This window comes from Atractosteus spatula, chromosome 8, assembly GCF_055471065.1.
Source record: "Atractosteus spatula isolate fAtrSpa1 chromosome 8, fAtrSpa1.hap1, whole genome shotgun sequence".
Taxonomy (NCBI): domain Eukaryota; kingdom Metazoa; phylum Chordata; class Actinopteri; order Semionotiformes; family Lepisosteidae; genus Atractosteus; species Atractosteus spatula.
In genome coordinates this window covers 46285041-46299806 of record NC_142713.1, presented here as the reverse complement: position 1 = coordinate 46299806, position 14766 = coordinate 46285041, and the positions used below count along the sequence as shown (strand labels likewise).

The following is a 14766-nucleotide window of genomic DNA, read 5'->3' as shown; positions in this document are numbered from 1 at the left end:
TTTCTCACAATATTGCCAATTAAAAAGGGGGACTGCCTGCCTTCCAAACGAAAACCGGATTCCTTAATTTATCATTCTGCTGACAGTTCTGCTTGGTTTGACAAGCCCAACCATTTTAACAAGTAGGTCTGAAAAAAAAAAACTAGTTTTTGGAACTTTTCACAGCGCGCGCGCCTGGCACTGCCCTGCCAAACCTTTTTTTTCTCCCGTTTCTCCCCTGCGTGCAGTAGATTTCACACTGGCCTCATTGATTGCGGTATAAAAAGGGGTCACGGAGACCGAAACCATGATGAGCAATAATACTTACTACGAGCAGCAGCCTCAGTACTACCAGGGCACCAACAACGGGGAAGAGCAGGAGGAGATGCCCGCCACAGAAAAGGACCTGGCCGAGGATGCACCCTGGAAGAAAATCCAGCAGAACACCTTCACCAGGTGGTGCAACGAGCACCTGAAATGTGTCAACAAAAGGATCAACGATCTACAGAAAGATCTCAGCGATGGGCTGAAACTTATCGGTCTGCTGGAGGTTTTAAGTCAAAAGAAAATGTACAGAAAATACCACTCCAGACCCAACTTCAGGCAGATGAAACTGGAAAATGTCTCGGTGGCACTGGAATTCCTAGACAGAGAACACATCAAGCTGGTATCTATAGGTAAGCGATATGTAGTCACTTTCCCGAAGTTTCGGTAAAACCGCTTTGGTTTGCAGAGTTCACACAAAAGAAAGTTGACATTTTTGTTCCTGCGGGAAAGTTACAATGGAAGAGAGTTAGAGGGCGTCCTTGAGTCATAGAATACAATTTGATTTCTTCATTGGAAATGTGTTTGTCCTTAACACACCCACTATTTATTTTAAGAGATACATTTAGTTTAAATGTTCAAATCAATATCAAGAGGCTCATTTAATAACGTACTCATTTAATTGTAATAGCGCATTTTAAAAGCCAAGATTGACATGCTCATTAAAACAAAGTTGATGCAGTTACAGTACGTGCATTAACATCGCACCACCTCGAAACATTCCACTCGCTTTTGACGTAATTAATGTATTAGTAAAGTGGCATTAAATCAAAACTTCTATACACTGTGGATATAATGCAAATACATGAACATTTTTTAATTCACTGAAATATTACTGTATAACAGATTACATAGCATGCCCTGTCGTATGAAAACTTCATAAAGAAATTATAAAGCAAATGTTATCTTCTGATAACACCTTAGTTTTATAAAACAGTATCTGTGTCGTTTATGTATAAAGTTAAAATGTGACCAAAATATTTTGTCATTTATTCTTTAGTTTTATCAGCTTATTAATTACTACAGCTTATTATTTTAGGGGGGATATACTTCATTTGCTAAACGTTAACCTTGAGTTAACCCTGTGAGAAACTGTGGAAGATTTGCGACTGAGGATTTGAAAACTTTTCAGAAACATTAAAAATGCTCAACATGCATCCAATTATGTTAGACACAAAAGTAAAATTATTATTTTGTTTTAGACGGCGGGTACTTTAGAAAATGCAGAAACAAATTATGTTGGTATTTAGGCTGTTGTTGCTTTATATATTATTGAGGTATTAAATTCCAGCAGTTTGGAATTTACTGTAAGATAAAGGTTTTCATTTTTTGTAAGTGTGTTTTTGTGGCCCTTTTACGTAGTTATCACACCCTCAATTTGAATGGATTATTTTATTAATTATGGACAACTTGCCATTGTTTTGCACACAGTATAGGAAAAGTAATATAAAAGGTAAACTATTAACATGTTTCCTTTCATAAGCAGAACGGTTCCTTTCGCCTTAGAAGCATGCTTGGGTACTCGTTTTTTCCACCAAAAGTTATTTTTTTGTCTTTTGGTAGCTTTTTTATTTGAATACAATTTTCTAACAATTTGTTAATGGACAAAGTATAAATATTCGTAGAATAGTCACCGGCATCTCCTGTGAAAAATAACTGTAGCCTTTGCAGCCAATAAAGATGTTCTTTGTTTCAAGTCTTGTTCGGATCCCCTTTTGACAGTTTTAGTTAGTCATTTTTTTGTGATTTTTACTGAGATCACGAACGAATACAATTCAATAAGAAAATTACAATTTTCTTATTCCAGCTTGGATATATTGCTAACTTCTGACATTTTCTGTATATCATCTGCTACATAATATGCTGTAGAAAAAAAACCCTTATACAGTACGTGGCAATAAAGAGAAGAAAAAAGAATGTGTAGTTCAGAAAAATATAATTAAATCGGGTGTTTTCTGTTAACGTTTAAGCTGGTCGTTAATGACACTTGTCCGTAGAAATGTTGGTTTTGTGGAATTTGAACTGAAACCAAAACAGGAATCTCTTAGGTCAAAGTTGTATTTTTCAATTTTTCGTTCGGCACAATTTATCGTAAAGTCTTTCATTGTGCACGTGCACTTAATGTTAAACCTGTTAAGTAATTAAATTACATCAATTTTATTGGACATACTAAATGTTCATCAGTGGAGAAGAAAAGGCAGACAGAACCTTTCAACAATTAAAGCTGCACTTTAAAGCAAAATGAAACTATGTAGCAACTTGGTGGTTAAGCAACACTGCTAACTGCCTCACATGTCTTGGGGGCAAAGTTTGATTCTAGTCTGCAGCACCTTCCGCAGGGAGTTTGCATGTTCTAGCCACACAGACTTTCTCCAGGAGCTCCAGTTTCCTTCCCCAGTTCACAGACATGCCGTCTAGGTTGTGTGGCCTCTCTAAGTTAAATGCATGTGTGTTCCCTGTGGTGAACTTGCGTCCTTTCCAAAGTTAATTCTGCTGTTCACCCTGGGTTAGGCTTTGGCTCACTGTGATGCTGTACTGGACAAAGTTGTTATTAAAAATGGATAGGTGGCTATAGTACAGTTTGTTATGTGCTCTGCAATCGATTATAGTATGCAATATATTTGTACTGTACGAAACACATAGTATAATTTGTGTGCCTTTGCTTAATGGATATCACGCTGTTTTGAAGCCCAGGACCTAAAAGCTAAAAGCTTTAGTTAAACTATAAGCTTTAGTTTTCCAATAACAAAACTTTGTAGTTGTGTTAGGTCAGCTGTAAAGTGTGTGACTATGTTACAACATTGAAGTGCCTGTGGAAAATTTCAGTATAAAAAGAAACTATAGATTTCCTTTTTCCTTTTCTTAATGGTCTCAAACTAAAGTTTAGTAGAATGTTTTGTGTTTTTAAAAAACATTTTCAGTTGAGGTTTAGACTTTTGAATTCATTTTTTTATTCTGTGCCCAGTAGAGATTTTTAAGGAATCTGTAAGAAAATGTGGTTTTAGATCCAGATACTTCTGAAAATTGAACCGATTAAACTTTTCTTGTGCTTCATTGCAAATAAAATGGACCATTATCGTAGTTTTCAGGACTTTGCAGTTAAAGAGTCTTCACCGGAGCCATAATACAAGTTCATTGAAAATAGCATTAGTACTATACTATTTCTATCACTGTTGGAAAGGAGCTTTAGTTCAGTAACCCAATCTTTCTTTAATAAAAATAGGCTGTAGTTTTCTGTTTCCTCAGAAGAGCGTGAATATTTTTTCTGTTAAGGTTGAGTTATATCTTTAGATAAATTAACATGCTTCTAAAATAAATTATAATTCTAGGTGATCATTTCTGGTGTAGGTCTAATGTATACTGACCTTGAAAATGTCAGTGATAAATAGCTGAAAAGACAATATTGGTTTTCTTTTTCCTATTAGTACATTACTTTTTTTTTGCAGAGTGAAACTGTAGACCTTTAAAAACACCGTAGAGGCATTTCTATTTATAACACCAAAAACGATTATTGGTTTAGTATCTCCTGTCTTTGACAATTCCTAACAGTACCAAGACATCAATTAGGGACATGTTAGGATGCATGTACTGTATAGAAGTGCATGTGTAAATGATTTAATTTGGCCTGTCTAGTTAAAAGGTTGGGGTTTGATATCAAGGTCACTGATATGTGATTTCTTTAACCAATGTTTGGCTTTGTCACATACTGAAGCAAGCTGGAAGGATAATGTCATGTTCATGTCTAAACCCAAGACTGTAAGGTGGCGTGGAGGGTCCTGGGTTCAATTATGACCTTGGGCTTGTGCTTGTGAGGCATATACATGTTCTCCCTCTGTTCACATGGGCTCTTTCCAGGTGCTTTGGCTTTCATCTACCTCCTAAAGACATGCTGTCTCAGTCTGATTGTCTGGTCTGAACTGCTTCATTAACTGATACCCTGCAATAGACTGGCACTGTTATTCCTTGTACCCTTGCGGGGTCAGCTAGCTCTGGCTTGATACAGATTTGGTACAGCCTTAACCAGGTTAAGCAGCTTGCTCATATTGTAAGGATATTTAACCACTAGTTCTAAAGTAATAAAGGTTGACTGCTTGTAGGGATCTGGCTTTTGTTGTAGCAATAAATTCTTTTTTACTCTAGAGACAAAGAACAGGGAAGTCAGTGGAAAGTTTTACAATGTGGGTTGAGATCATTTTGGAACATTGGAGTTAGGAAAAGCTTTAATAACTATTCCTAATATTCCATCTAAGAATGTGACAAGTAACTTGAATTTCCACAGAACTCCTCTAATGAGAGCACTTAACCAAGACACACACATACACCCTTACCACTCATACTCACATTAGTTTTTGGACCCCAAGCTCTGAACTGATCAGTTTCTGTCTGTGCCTGTTTCTGCCAAAGAATCCCAGCTGCTGGGTTTAAGCAAGAAACAGCTGAGGTCTTTAGCAGTCTGTGCATGCAGCAGTCTCTGAGTGAGAGAATGAGCAAATGGATTCGTAGACACGTAGTAGAAAGGTGCAGAATTGAATGACATTGCAGTTGAGAAGGATCTTTCGAGAAGGGTAGCTCTTCTTTCTGAGGTACAAGTGTCAGATTTCACATGCCCTGGCCTCGTGGCATAACTAGAAACCCCTAGAAAGGCATGCCCGGAAGCGTGTCAATACTTTCTTGCTGTAAGATGATCGTTAACATGATTAAGGCTTGGCATTGGTCAGGAGATCCTGCTTTCCGCACCTGTCTTAATGTTCCATTCTGCCTGAGTCATGAGGTGAGTATGCCTTAATAACCTCACAGAACCCCTGCTTATTTTTGTATTGCATTTACATTTAATCACACATTTTATTGAAAATTCCTTACATTGCAGAAACCATCATTGTTCTGCCACTGGGGAATCTCACCAACTTTTAAGACAGTGAAAAACATGAGTGTGATATTTCCTCTTTATAATCTTTGATGCTGGAAAGTAGTGTAAATGCTTAACCTATAAACATTTAACAAGAAATTCACAAAAAGTTTAAGTTTGATTTAGAGTTGCCCCCCCCAAAAAAAAACCCAAAGGTATTGGAGAGTTCTAGATGGGTCAGAAGGAGCTTGCAAGGAGGTCTGTGGTGTGAATGAATGACAGTTGGTTATTAGATGTTGGTGGGGCTTCCTTTTAGCTTCAAAATAAGTGATTGATAGAAAGACAGCTGGTTCTGGGCTCTTTCCAGTAACAGGTGCTTAAAATAGCTTGCAGTTCAGCGAGACAACAGTGTGACTGCCACTGGGGCTTATGGGGCATGTTTTTTTAAAGAAATCTTTTTACACTATGACTTGCAGACTGCTGAAAAGTATTTGTGGCTGTCATTGTGAACTGACAGATAATCAGTAAGAAGAATATAGATTCACTTACAAGAAGCAGGGACAACAAAATAGAAATACAACATTTTCATGAATTTTGAGCGTGGAGCTGCATCAGAGTGCACTGGCTGCAAAGGAACAAGTAAAGGTTAATTTCATGCTGAGACATAGAAAGAAGAAACAACATTTGTTAAGCCTTCTTTAGGTGTCAATTTTTTTACAGTTGACCTTTTACGTTTTTGATGTAATTTTATTTCAAAACAGCTGTGATAAAGGGAAGATTCCAAGAGGGAATTTAAATGACTACTTCACATTATGTGTGAAATAATGTTAATCCTGGCCTTTTACACTCTTGCTGAACACACAAATTTCAGTACATTAAAATAAATGAAAAAAATATAATATTTCAGTTAAATCCAAAGTTATTTTCTGAATACTTAGAAACAATGAGGTAAATGGAGTATGGATGTATAGAGTTATATAGTACATAACTAGCTAATGGATTTGAATACAGATGCCTTGGAAGTAGAATCCTTTACTAACACAGGGCATTTCAGGTTCTATGACTCACATTTGAGTACTTGCATCTTCTTATTTTTGTAGAGATGTTGGAAGATGTGTATCCGGATGTACAGTACAATGAATTGTCCTTTATATAAAAATTAGAGCCATGCGAGCACCATATTTTGAAGTAATCCATCACAGTAATGATAGCAGCTGAAAAAAACAGATGTGACCCTGCTCAAACATGAGGCCAACAGCAGTGAGCTCAGCATAACGCACTGTATAATGCACATAATGCAAAAAGCTCTATCACAAATCAATTTAAATGAAAAGTGCTAAGCAGGAATGGAGAGTCATCCCATCACAATATACTGTACTGCATTTACCACAAGTTCACTAACAACAAAAGGCAAGTGACTTTCCACTGTCATATACACTATTTGTTCCACGATTTCCTGGCTTTAGACACCTTAGAATATAATTGGTTTTCAAGGTTAAATGCTCTTATATGTGCTGTTTGAGAAGAGGGTTAACTAATAAATTTGCTTGACGTACAGTACAGTGCTTGGCTTGTGAGAGTATGCAGAAAAAGCGACCAGCCTTGACGTTGAAGCTGATACTAAGCTTCATTCAAGAAATGGCTTAATGAGATCCTTGGATCAATAAGCTGCCTTTTCTACCCAATAGGCTAGAGGGGTCAAATGGCCACCTCTTGTTTTTGACCTTTCTTATGTTCTTATGTTCATGGCTGTTGTTGCAACATTAACCAAAAACATTGCCTGCCAAGGGTAAAATCATGCCTTGTGCAGTGATTTTTGAGTTTTGTCTGATAATAGTAAACACTTAATCAATCCTGAGGTTCCTAAGAGACATGATACTGTAGGTGTTTCATTATTTAAATAGTTTTGCTTGGATAACAATTTTCTGGCTTATGTTGTTCTTGTTTTCTTTTTTATTGGATTTTGGAGAATGATACAGAATACTCTGCAACATGATCTCTAATTGTTACCATGTGCTAGTGATGCAGTAAGCACGTAAGAATGTGCGTTTCAAGCCAGTGCTCTCATTCTAGGAATAAAGTAAACAAAATGTCAGCAAACAGGCATTACACTGATTACGAAAGTGTACCCCTGGACATATCAAAAAGCTGTAATGTTGTTTTAATACTTTTTTAAAATTAATTAATTACTTCAAATTTGGACCTACTGTATCACTAATTTCAAAGCATAGTTTTTAAAATATCTTTTGCTATTTTGCCTTTTCTCTTCATGATTAAAGTAGTTGGCACAAAATTAATCTATATTCTTGTGTGTTTAGTTTTGTTTCCCTTAAAATACATTAGTTATGAGTTTTATACATTAAGCCTTTAATTTGAAGACTTTTGGTAGCAGTTGAATAAGGTTTGAGACAATGATTTCAAAGTGCTAAAATATTTATCTTAGATACAAATTCTATAGTGCTACAGTGCTGTTATTATAAGTTATATTACACTTTGCTTTCTAATGCAATCTGGCCTAATGTACTATAGGAACATGTTTGAATTTCTAACAATTAATAAAAACCTTAGCAGCATAGATTCTACTTTCTTATCAGAGACTACTTGTCAGAGATACTGTAAATATATCATCAATGAGTTTGGCCATGTAGATATTTCAGGATAGGGTAGAAGTATTCTTCGAGATTTATTTTCCCATGAACATGGACAATTGTTTGTTTTTTAAAGTCTTATTAGAGTAAATATTTTGTTTCACTTCCAAGAATTGGGATGATGATAGAACAACTAACAGTTTAATTCATTTGACTATTTTATATGAAGTACACAACAAACACAAAGACCTCATATGCTCTATAAGATAATACATGGCTTTGTGTGGAGAGTGAAAATGAAATTATTATACAGTACCTTTTCAAAGAAACGTAATGAATGAAGAAACTTTTTCTAATCTTAAGAAGCTAGACAAAATGGCCCTGAGACCAAATTAACAGTTAGAATTCTTTGTTAAGAGCAACCAAATGGAAGCGTAATCTTTCTGAATGGACTTTATCTCTCTGCAGTGGTGTGTTTCAGTCTTACAGTGCATCCAGCAGTATAGTTTTGTTTTGAGTACAGGAACATACTGTACAGTATGTGAAGACATCAGCTAGCCTTTCACTTTCTGGTTGCACCTTCTGTCCAATTCTGCCCTGAAAAAAACTTTCAGTGTAAAAGCTGAATGTCCTTATGTATTAATGTTATTCATGACATTCAGTAACATAAAGGACAGCTTTTATTATCATCTTAGGGTCTGAATGCCAGAGTACGTAGTTCTTATGTATCTAATTGTTCTTGATTTGAGTAGATATACAGTATACAGTATCTCCATTCCAGCTTCTCTGTTCTTCTAAAATACATGTCTTGCTGTAGGCCTACAGTATATTCTATTGAGTACAAAATTACATTTTGTAGAGTTTAATTTGGTATTTTTTAATAGACTCCCCAAAGGAATGGGTTCAGCAGCTAAGTTCACATTATTCTAGGGGGAGTTCCTGTTTTTCATCCTGTTTGCCAGATATTCTCAATATTTCCCCCTGGTCAGTATACAGCCAGACCAAAGAAAAGAGCTCAATCTGGATCAGTTCCAGTGGTTTTGTGTTTTCACTAGTGTTGGCAGTCTTTTGCAGAAGTTGAACACTTTTTCATTCTTGAGACCAATGCATTATGGCCCTGTGGCAAATAATGGAATAGACTACGTACTACAGATCCTTATTAATAAATATTCTGAAGACAGAAATGTCTCATTTCATTTTATTTAATTTATGATTTAATAGTCTCTTCCAAAATCGCAATAGCATTATGGATAGCAAATTCAAAACTGTTGTATTTGTTTAAAGAAATTAATTTACAGACAACTGTGCTCTTTTTATATCACTTGATTGAACACAAAGTATTTTTTCATTCTAATATAATCAAAGCTATTAAATTTAAAATAGCTAAAAAATAAAACATCTATTTTATACGTTGGGTATAGAAATTCTATTAGTGTACCTAAGAATACCAGAAAATGTTATTAATTGTATGTTTCCTTCAGCCTAGGTAGTATCTGCTAGAATAAGTTTTTCAGGCCTATGGTATTAAAATCTTTTTCTTTAAGGGAATGTGTTTTTTTACTCATGGATTTATATTTTAGTTTTTATTATTGTTACAAGCCTCCCTGAAAAGCTTGTACATGTGAAATTGTGAGCTGACTTCAGGCTAGTCATTATCTTCTTTGTCATTTAATTTTATTACTTACCATAGTTACCTATAAGGTATGGTTGTTCTATGTTAAGTGTCACGAGTAAGTGGTGATGGTGAAATGTATGTATGCAGTATATTGTACAGTATACAGTATCACTTCTATAATTCCTGGTTAGTTGTGGATTACAGGCTTGTGCAGAACAAATGAGCTTAACACTACTATTTATCCAGTTTTTTAGATCTCCTTTCAATCCAGACTTTATCCCAGAGAGCCCTGTTTAAAAATCTTTTGGAGTTTAAGATCCTAATACTTTGTGATACCTACTGTACTATACAGTTATCCCCTATCATATTTGAATACAAATATTTGAATAAGAGCTCCATTTTCCTGATTTTATTAATCTATTTTGTTCCTTACTAACTTATGTATCACATAGTGGTCTCTGACTGCTTTGGGAAAATTGGATAACATTCTCTGAGTTGCACATGGCACTGCGAGCATTATTTTCTTATTAGCTTGTGCTTAACATCTGGCTCCCTCACAAAGGGAATGATGACATAAATCAAAGCCATTCCTTTTTGGTAATCTACGGAGCTGTTACAGTAAAAAGGCTGGGTTTTAAACTCACACTTAGTTGAGATGAACAAAAAAAAAGAAAAATGTCTTTTTGAGATCTGAATGAGTTACAGTAATTGCATTCTTTCACAGACACGGTACTGAAACCTGGGGAAACTGTGAATGTTTACACTCTTGCCTGAAAAGTTAGCCAGCTTTTAACTCCATGTAAGACCTTTGATTCAAAGCCAAGCCTTAGTGAGGGAAGCCATGTGTCTGAAGAAACATGAAAGAAGGCCATACCATTTTCGGGGATATGTGCAGCCCAGCTGGTTGTCAGCAGTTGTAACAATGATGTCATTAGCACTCTTCTGTAGATCCAGCACTGATAGACAGGGACAGCCTTTCTCTTTTCAATTGTGATTTAGATGGTTACTTTATGGTGGAATTACAATACTGTATCCCTTTGAGATATTTTATTTCAGAAAAAAAGAGAATTGTGTTTCTTCAAGTCTTCATCAGTATAGAAGAACATTACTGATAACATCTCTAGAATATTTCCCAGGCTTATCAAGCTTAAATACGATTTCAAGCCATTTAACACTGACTCTGGTGTCAGACTATAACCACAGGGCTGAGTGCCTGAACAGTCCACTTCCAGGTTCTTATTCTTCACACATCAGTTACGGACAGATGTTTTGCTCAAAATACTGGTAGTTGGTCAGTAAAATAATAATTTGTTGACTCATTAAATGACAGAAGTGTTGCCCAATCCACCTACAGTATATGCTTCTGTGCTGTGAGAGGAACAATTATGTTTATTGAGATAGAAGCAGATAGACTGTGCAATGTTAACTATTTTATTTTTCATATTTCTCTATTTTACCTGATTTAATAAATACTGAATAATACACAATTCACACTGCAACTTTATATACATTATTCTCATCCTTATCTCGATGTTTTTACAGTATTTTAGAGTTTGATTTGAAATGTTCTTTTGATGTGGTAAATGTGTTCCACTTGAGAAAAAACAAATGAATGCTCATTGTGAGATTTGCCATGTATGTATGTTGCCATTAGCAATGTACTACTTAATGTCTATTATATAGATCATTGGATTAATTGGTTTTTAAAATTATTTTAAATTGTATGCATGAAAATACATTTTCACAAAAAAATTGTAACTGATCACAAGTCTTGATTACAAGTCTTCAAAAGCAAGGTTCCCTCCTTTCAGATGCAAGCTGTATTACTGGATGTAAAGTTAATTAAACCATATAATAATTAAAATGTACCCAATGTTTCTAAATACAACTATAGGAAAATGTCATGAATCAAGGCAGAAGTGTCTACTGGTTGCAGTTCTTAAGCATTCCTAGACAAAGTTGTATTTTTGTATTGTATCTTGTCTGTGCAAGAATGTGGTCTTTGAACACTAAGAGAGCTTCTTCATAAAAAAAATACTTAAAAAGCCAGAGGCTATGCAGTGTATTACAGAGTTAGCCAACACTTTTAATAAGCTTAACGTGGGTTCATTCCAGGGGTTTCTATCTGCTGACTGTCACATTGCTGGCCCAACGTCCATGACTGTTCTCTATTCATAATATCTGGCATTGCATCCTGTCCAATAGACCAGGCGTGGTGTTTAGAACTGCTTGCTGAGATAGTGTGTCAAGCAATAGACTCTGTAGTCTCTTTCTGTTTTCGTTATGCAATGTGCCTTGAATTCTAATTCTAATTCTTTATAATTACCTCATTATAACAAATAGGACCTACTGTATAGCAACAGTATGAAATGTTTGTGTAGAAAGAAAAGATTGAATCTTGAAGAAAATATGAACTAGTGTAAAAGTTTAAACATTTTACAGTTAAAGTAATTCTCCTGAGAGTATTAAATTGACATATTCAATATTTATAATGTTACACATGATTTTGCAATAAATCCCTAAGGGAATCATTTTATATACTGTAGATAGGAAGGTAGGAAGGAAGAAAGAGATAGTAAGCCTTATTGGAAATGAATGAATAACATGTTGACTCTGAAGACCTTATTCAAATGTAAAAAAAATAAACAAGCTCCTTGTACTCTTTATGTATTTTCCATTGAACACCATTTATGGTGAAGGTGAGGAAAGTACAAGCAAAACTAACACAAACTGCACATTTTGAATTCTATCCATCTACAGTATTTGCTGTTTTTCTTTGCTTCAGTTGTTTCAGTTGCTGCCGGTATATAAGTTCACAGGCCATTCAGCCTTCATTGAAAGTTATTTAGAGCCTGGTAAAGGCTTTGTGTTTGTCAGATCACTGGCGGGGTGGCAGCTTTTCTCAGCCATCTGCTGATAGAGAAAGTGTGAGGGAGGGAGCGGGGGGCAGGGAGCACAGTTGCTGTTGTCTATTTTCAGTCAGGCTGGAGTCACTGGCTTATTTCTTTGTTTCTACAAGGTGTCTAAGGAACAACTGGACAGCAGCTGAGGAAATGATAAAGGAACAGACTTCGAGTGCATTCTAAATGTTGACAGAGAAAAAAACAAACAAATAAAACCCAGATAAAGTTATATTAATTAAAGGAAATGAGATTCACTTTAGACGTTGTGCTGTTTTTCTCTTGCAGTGATGTATTCCAGATTCTAATGAAACAACTACTGCTTTTGGAAACCAAATAATCTGCCCGAATGGTCAATGACATTTTTCTTTCAGTTTTATATATGACAGACTGTCTTGGTATGCTCTCTGAGGTAGTTACCAGGGCTTCCTTTTGCCACATCCTTATTCAGGATGACATACATTATTTAAGACAATCAACAAATTGGAAAAAAAATTGCCTTAAAAAATTCTGTTGTATAACACATTCCACAGAATATAATAACTGAAACAATGTAATCTAAGGTAAGTATTGCAGATGAATCATAAGTATGAAAGTGTAGTTTATAATAAGTGAAAGAAAAGTAATATTGCAGAAGGAAAATACTGTACATTACTGGCATTATACATATATTTGGTATATTTGGGGTCTTTAGAGCATCAACAAATATTGAAAAGGGATTATTTTTAGTGTTCTGAAAAAATGTATTTGTTGGTTTTTCATTTTTGTGGGATTGGAACAAATTCATTTAAATCCCACTGGATGAAAATGTGAGTACAGTATGATCTTATGATGCCGAGTTTCAAAAGGAAATCATACTTTGTGTACTGTGATGTGAAACATCTTCTGAGAACTTTTTGGGAGGGTGTATACAGATTGGGCTGACATTAACAAATGTATTGCACCTTTCAAATGTTTTACCATGGGTTTCCAAAGACAACATTTTGGAATGCTGAATTAGTTCAGTTACATAAGGACTTGTTGTACTTTTGCTCTACTGAGAGAACATGGATTGCAATTTAATTGGCTCAGCCTAGAGATCTACAATACAATTAATTATAATTGTAATCTTTTATTCATATTTTTTTGCAACTTTCAAAGTGTGCATGCTACAGGTGACGGGTCATAGAATATCTTTGTAACATATTATGTGCAGGAAATAACTTAGCTTTTAGAGCAACAGAGACAACTTCCACGGTTTTATAGTTCCCACTGTGGATCTTAAATTACAGTTTCGACATTTATCCAGCTGCTTTGCTCATCGGTGTGTCCCATGGAGTGTGTCTGTGGAATGTCTGTCTTGTCATCTGGTTGGGTCTTCTGTCTATGCTGTGATGTCTGTTGTGTGGTCATTAAAGGCCACAATGCCTGACACAGCGAACAGAACATTTGTCAGTTCTCAAGAGATTCAGTACAAGACAGACTTTTGTATCCTTATTTGGAAGTTTGAACCAAGATTATCACCTGTTCAGTGTTGATCAGATTATACACATTATACTGCAATGCCATGGAGAAAATTCATATTTGTCACAAATATTTAAGTCTAAAAAGCAATAATATCACTTTTATTCACTTTATGTACTATTTATTAAATGAATTCTAAATATTCCAGACACTTTATGTGTTGTAAATTTTATTGACATCTAGTCTGATGCTGCTGTGAAATTAGCCAAACCTAGGCACAAAATAAGTATATTTACACATTGTACTTGAAGATCAGGCTTGTTATTTATTTGGTTTTCTCTTTCCAGCATAAAAAGAGGTAAAAAAATGTATTACATATTATTGATATTGGTACATATAATTCAATGTAATCGTCTGGCAGACTCAAACATCTGTGTTAATCAAATAGAAATGCCAAAAATGTCAACTCCATGATTTTTGTACACTCTTAGCTACATTAATAGTACACTCATAGTACATTTAAATCAGGAACAAATACTATCCCAACAGTTAAGGGAGGTGAAGACACTGTTCTTGTTCAGTACATTGAGTTTTTTTAAATTCTGGGACAGCCTGTGCTGTAATTCCTTTATGTAAGTTTAGCAGTGTTGCTAGACTGCAAACTTTTCTTTGCCTTCCATTTGAAATCACTGTAGACAGACTCGGTGTTTACATTTCCTAATCATATCAAAATAACAACAGAAACATCCTTAGGGATTCCATGTTCATGTGGGTTACCTCTAGGTGCTCTGGTTTCTTCCCTTTGTCCAAAGACATACTGTCTTCTTGTCAAATATATTACTATGATGACAAATTATTGATCCACTAGAAGGGCAACATGGTGGTGCAGTGGTTAGCATTGCTACCTCAAAATGTTGGGGACCTCGGTGCAATTCTGGACCTGGTACAGTATATGGTCAGTGTCCGTATGTTTTCTCTGTGTTTGCATGGGTTTCCTCTGGGGGCTCCGATTCCCTCCCGCAGTGCAAAGACATACTGGTAGGTTAATTAGCTACTTTAGATTATCCCTGA

The 14766-nt window shown here is 35.4% G+C and overlaps 1 protein-coding gene across 6 annotated transcripts in view; it reads left to right on the top strand.

Moving 5' to 3' along the window:
• The window catches only part of flncb (filamin C, gamma b (actin binding protein 280)), a 69673-nt gene continuing 54907 nt past the window's right edge, over window positions 1-14766 (top strand). For 4 of the 6 annotated variants that reach the window (XM_088922971.1, XM_088922970.1, XM_088922969.1 and 1 more), the window contains exon 1: window positions 154-656. In XM_088922971.1, coding sequence (XP_088779097.1) covers window positions 287-656 — 370 coding nt within the window. In that variant the 5' untranslated portion in view covers window positions 154-286. Of the gene's footprint in view, window positions 123-152; window positions 657-14766 lie in introns of those variants that run through there. The other 2 variants (XM_088922968.1, XM_088922972.1) reach the window with 2 other exon arrangements.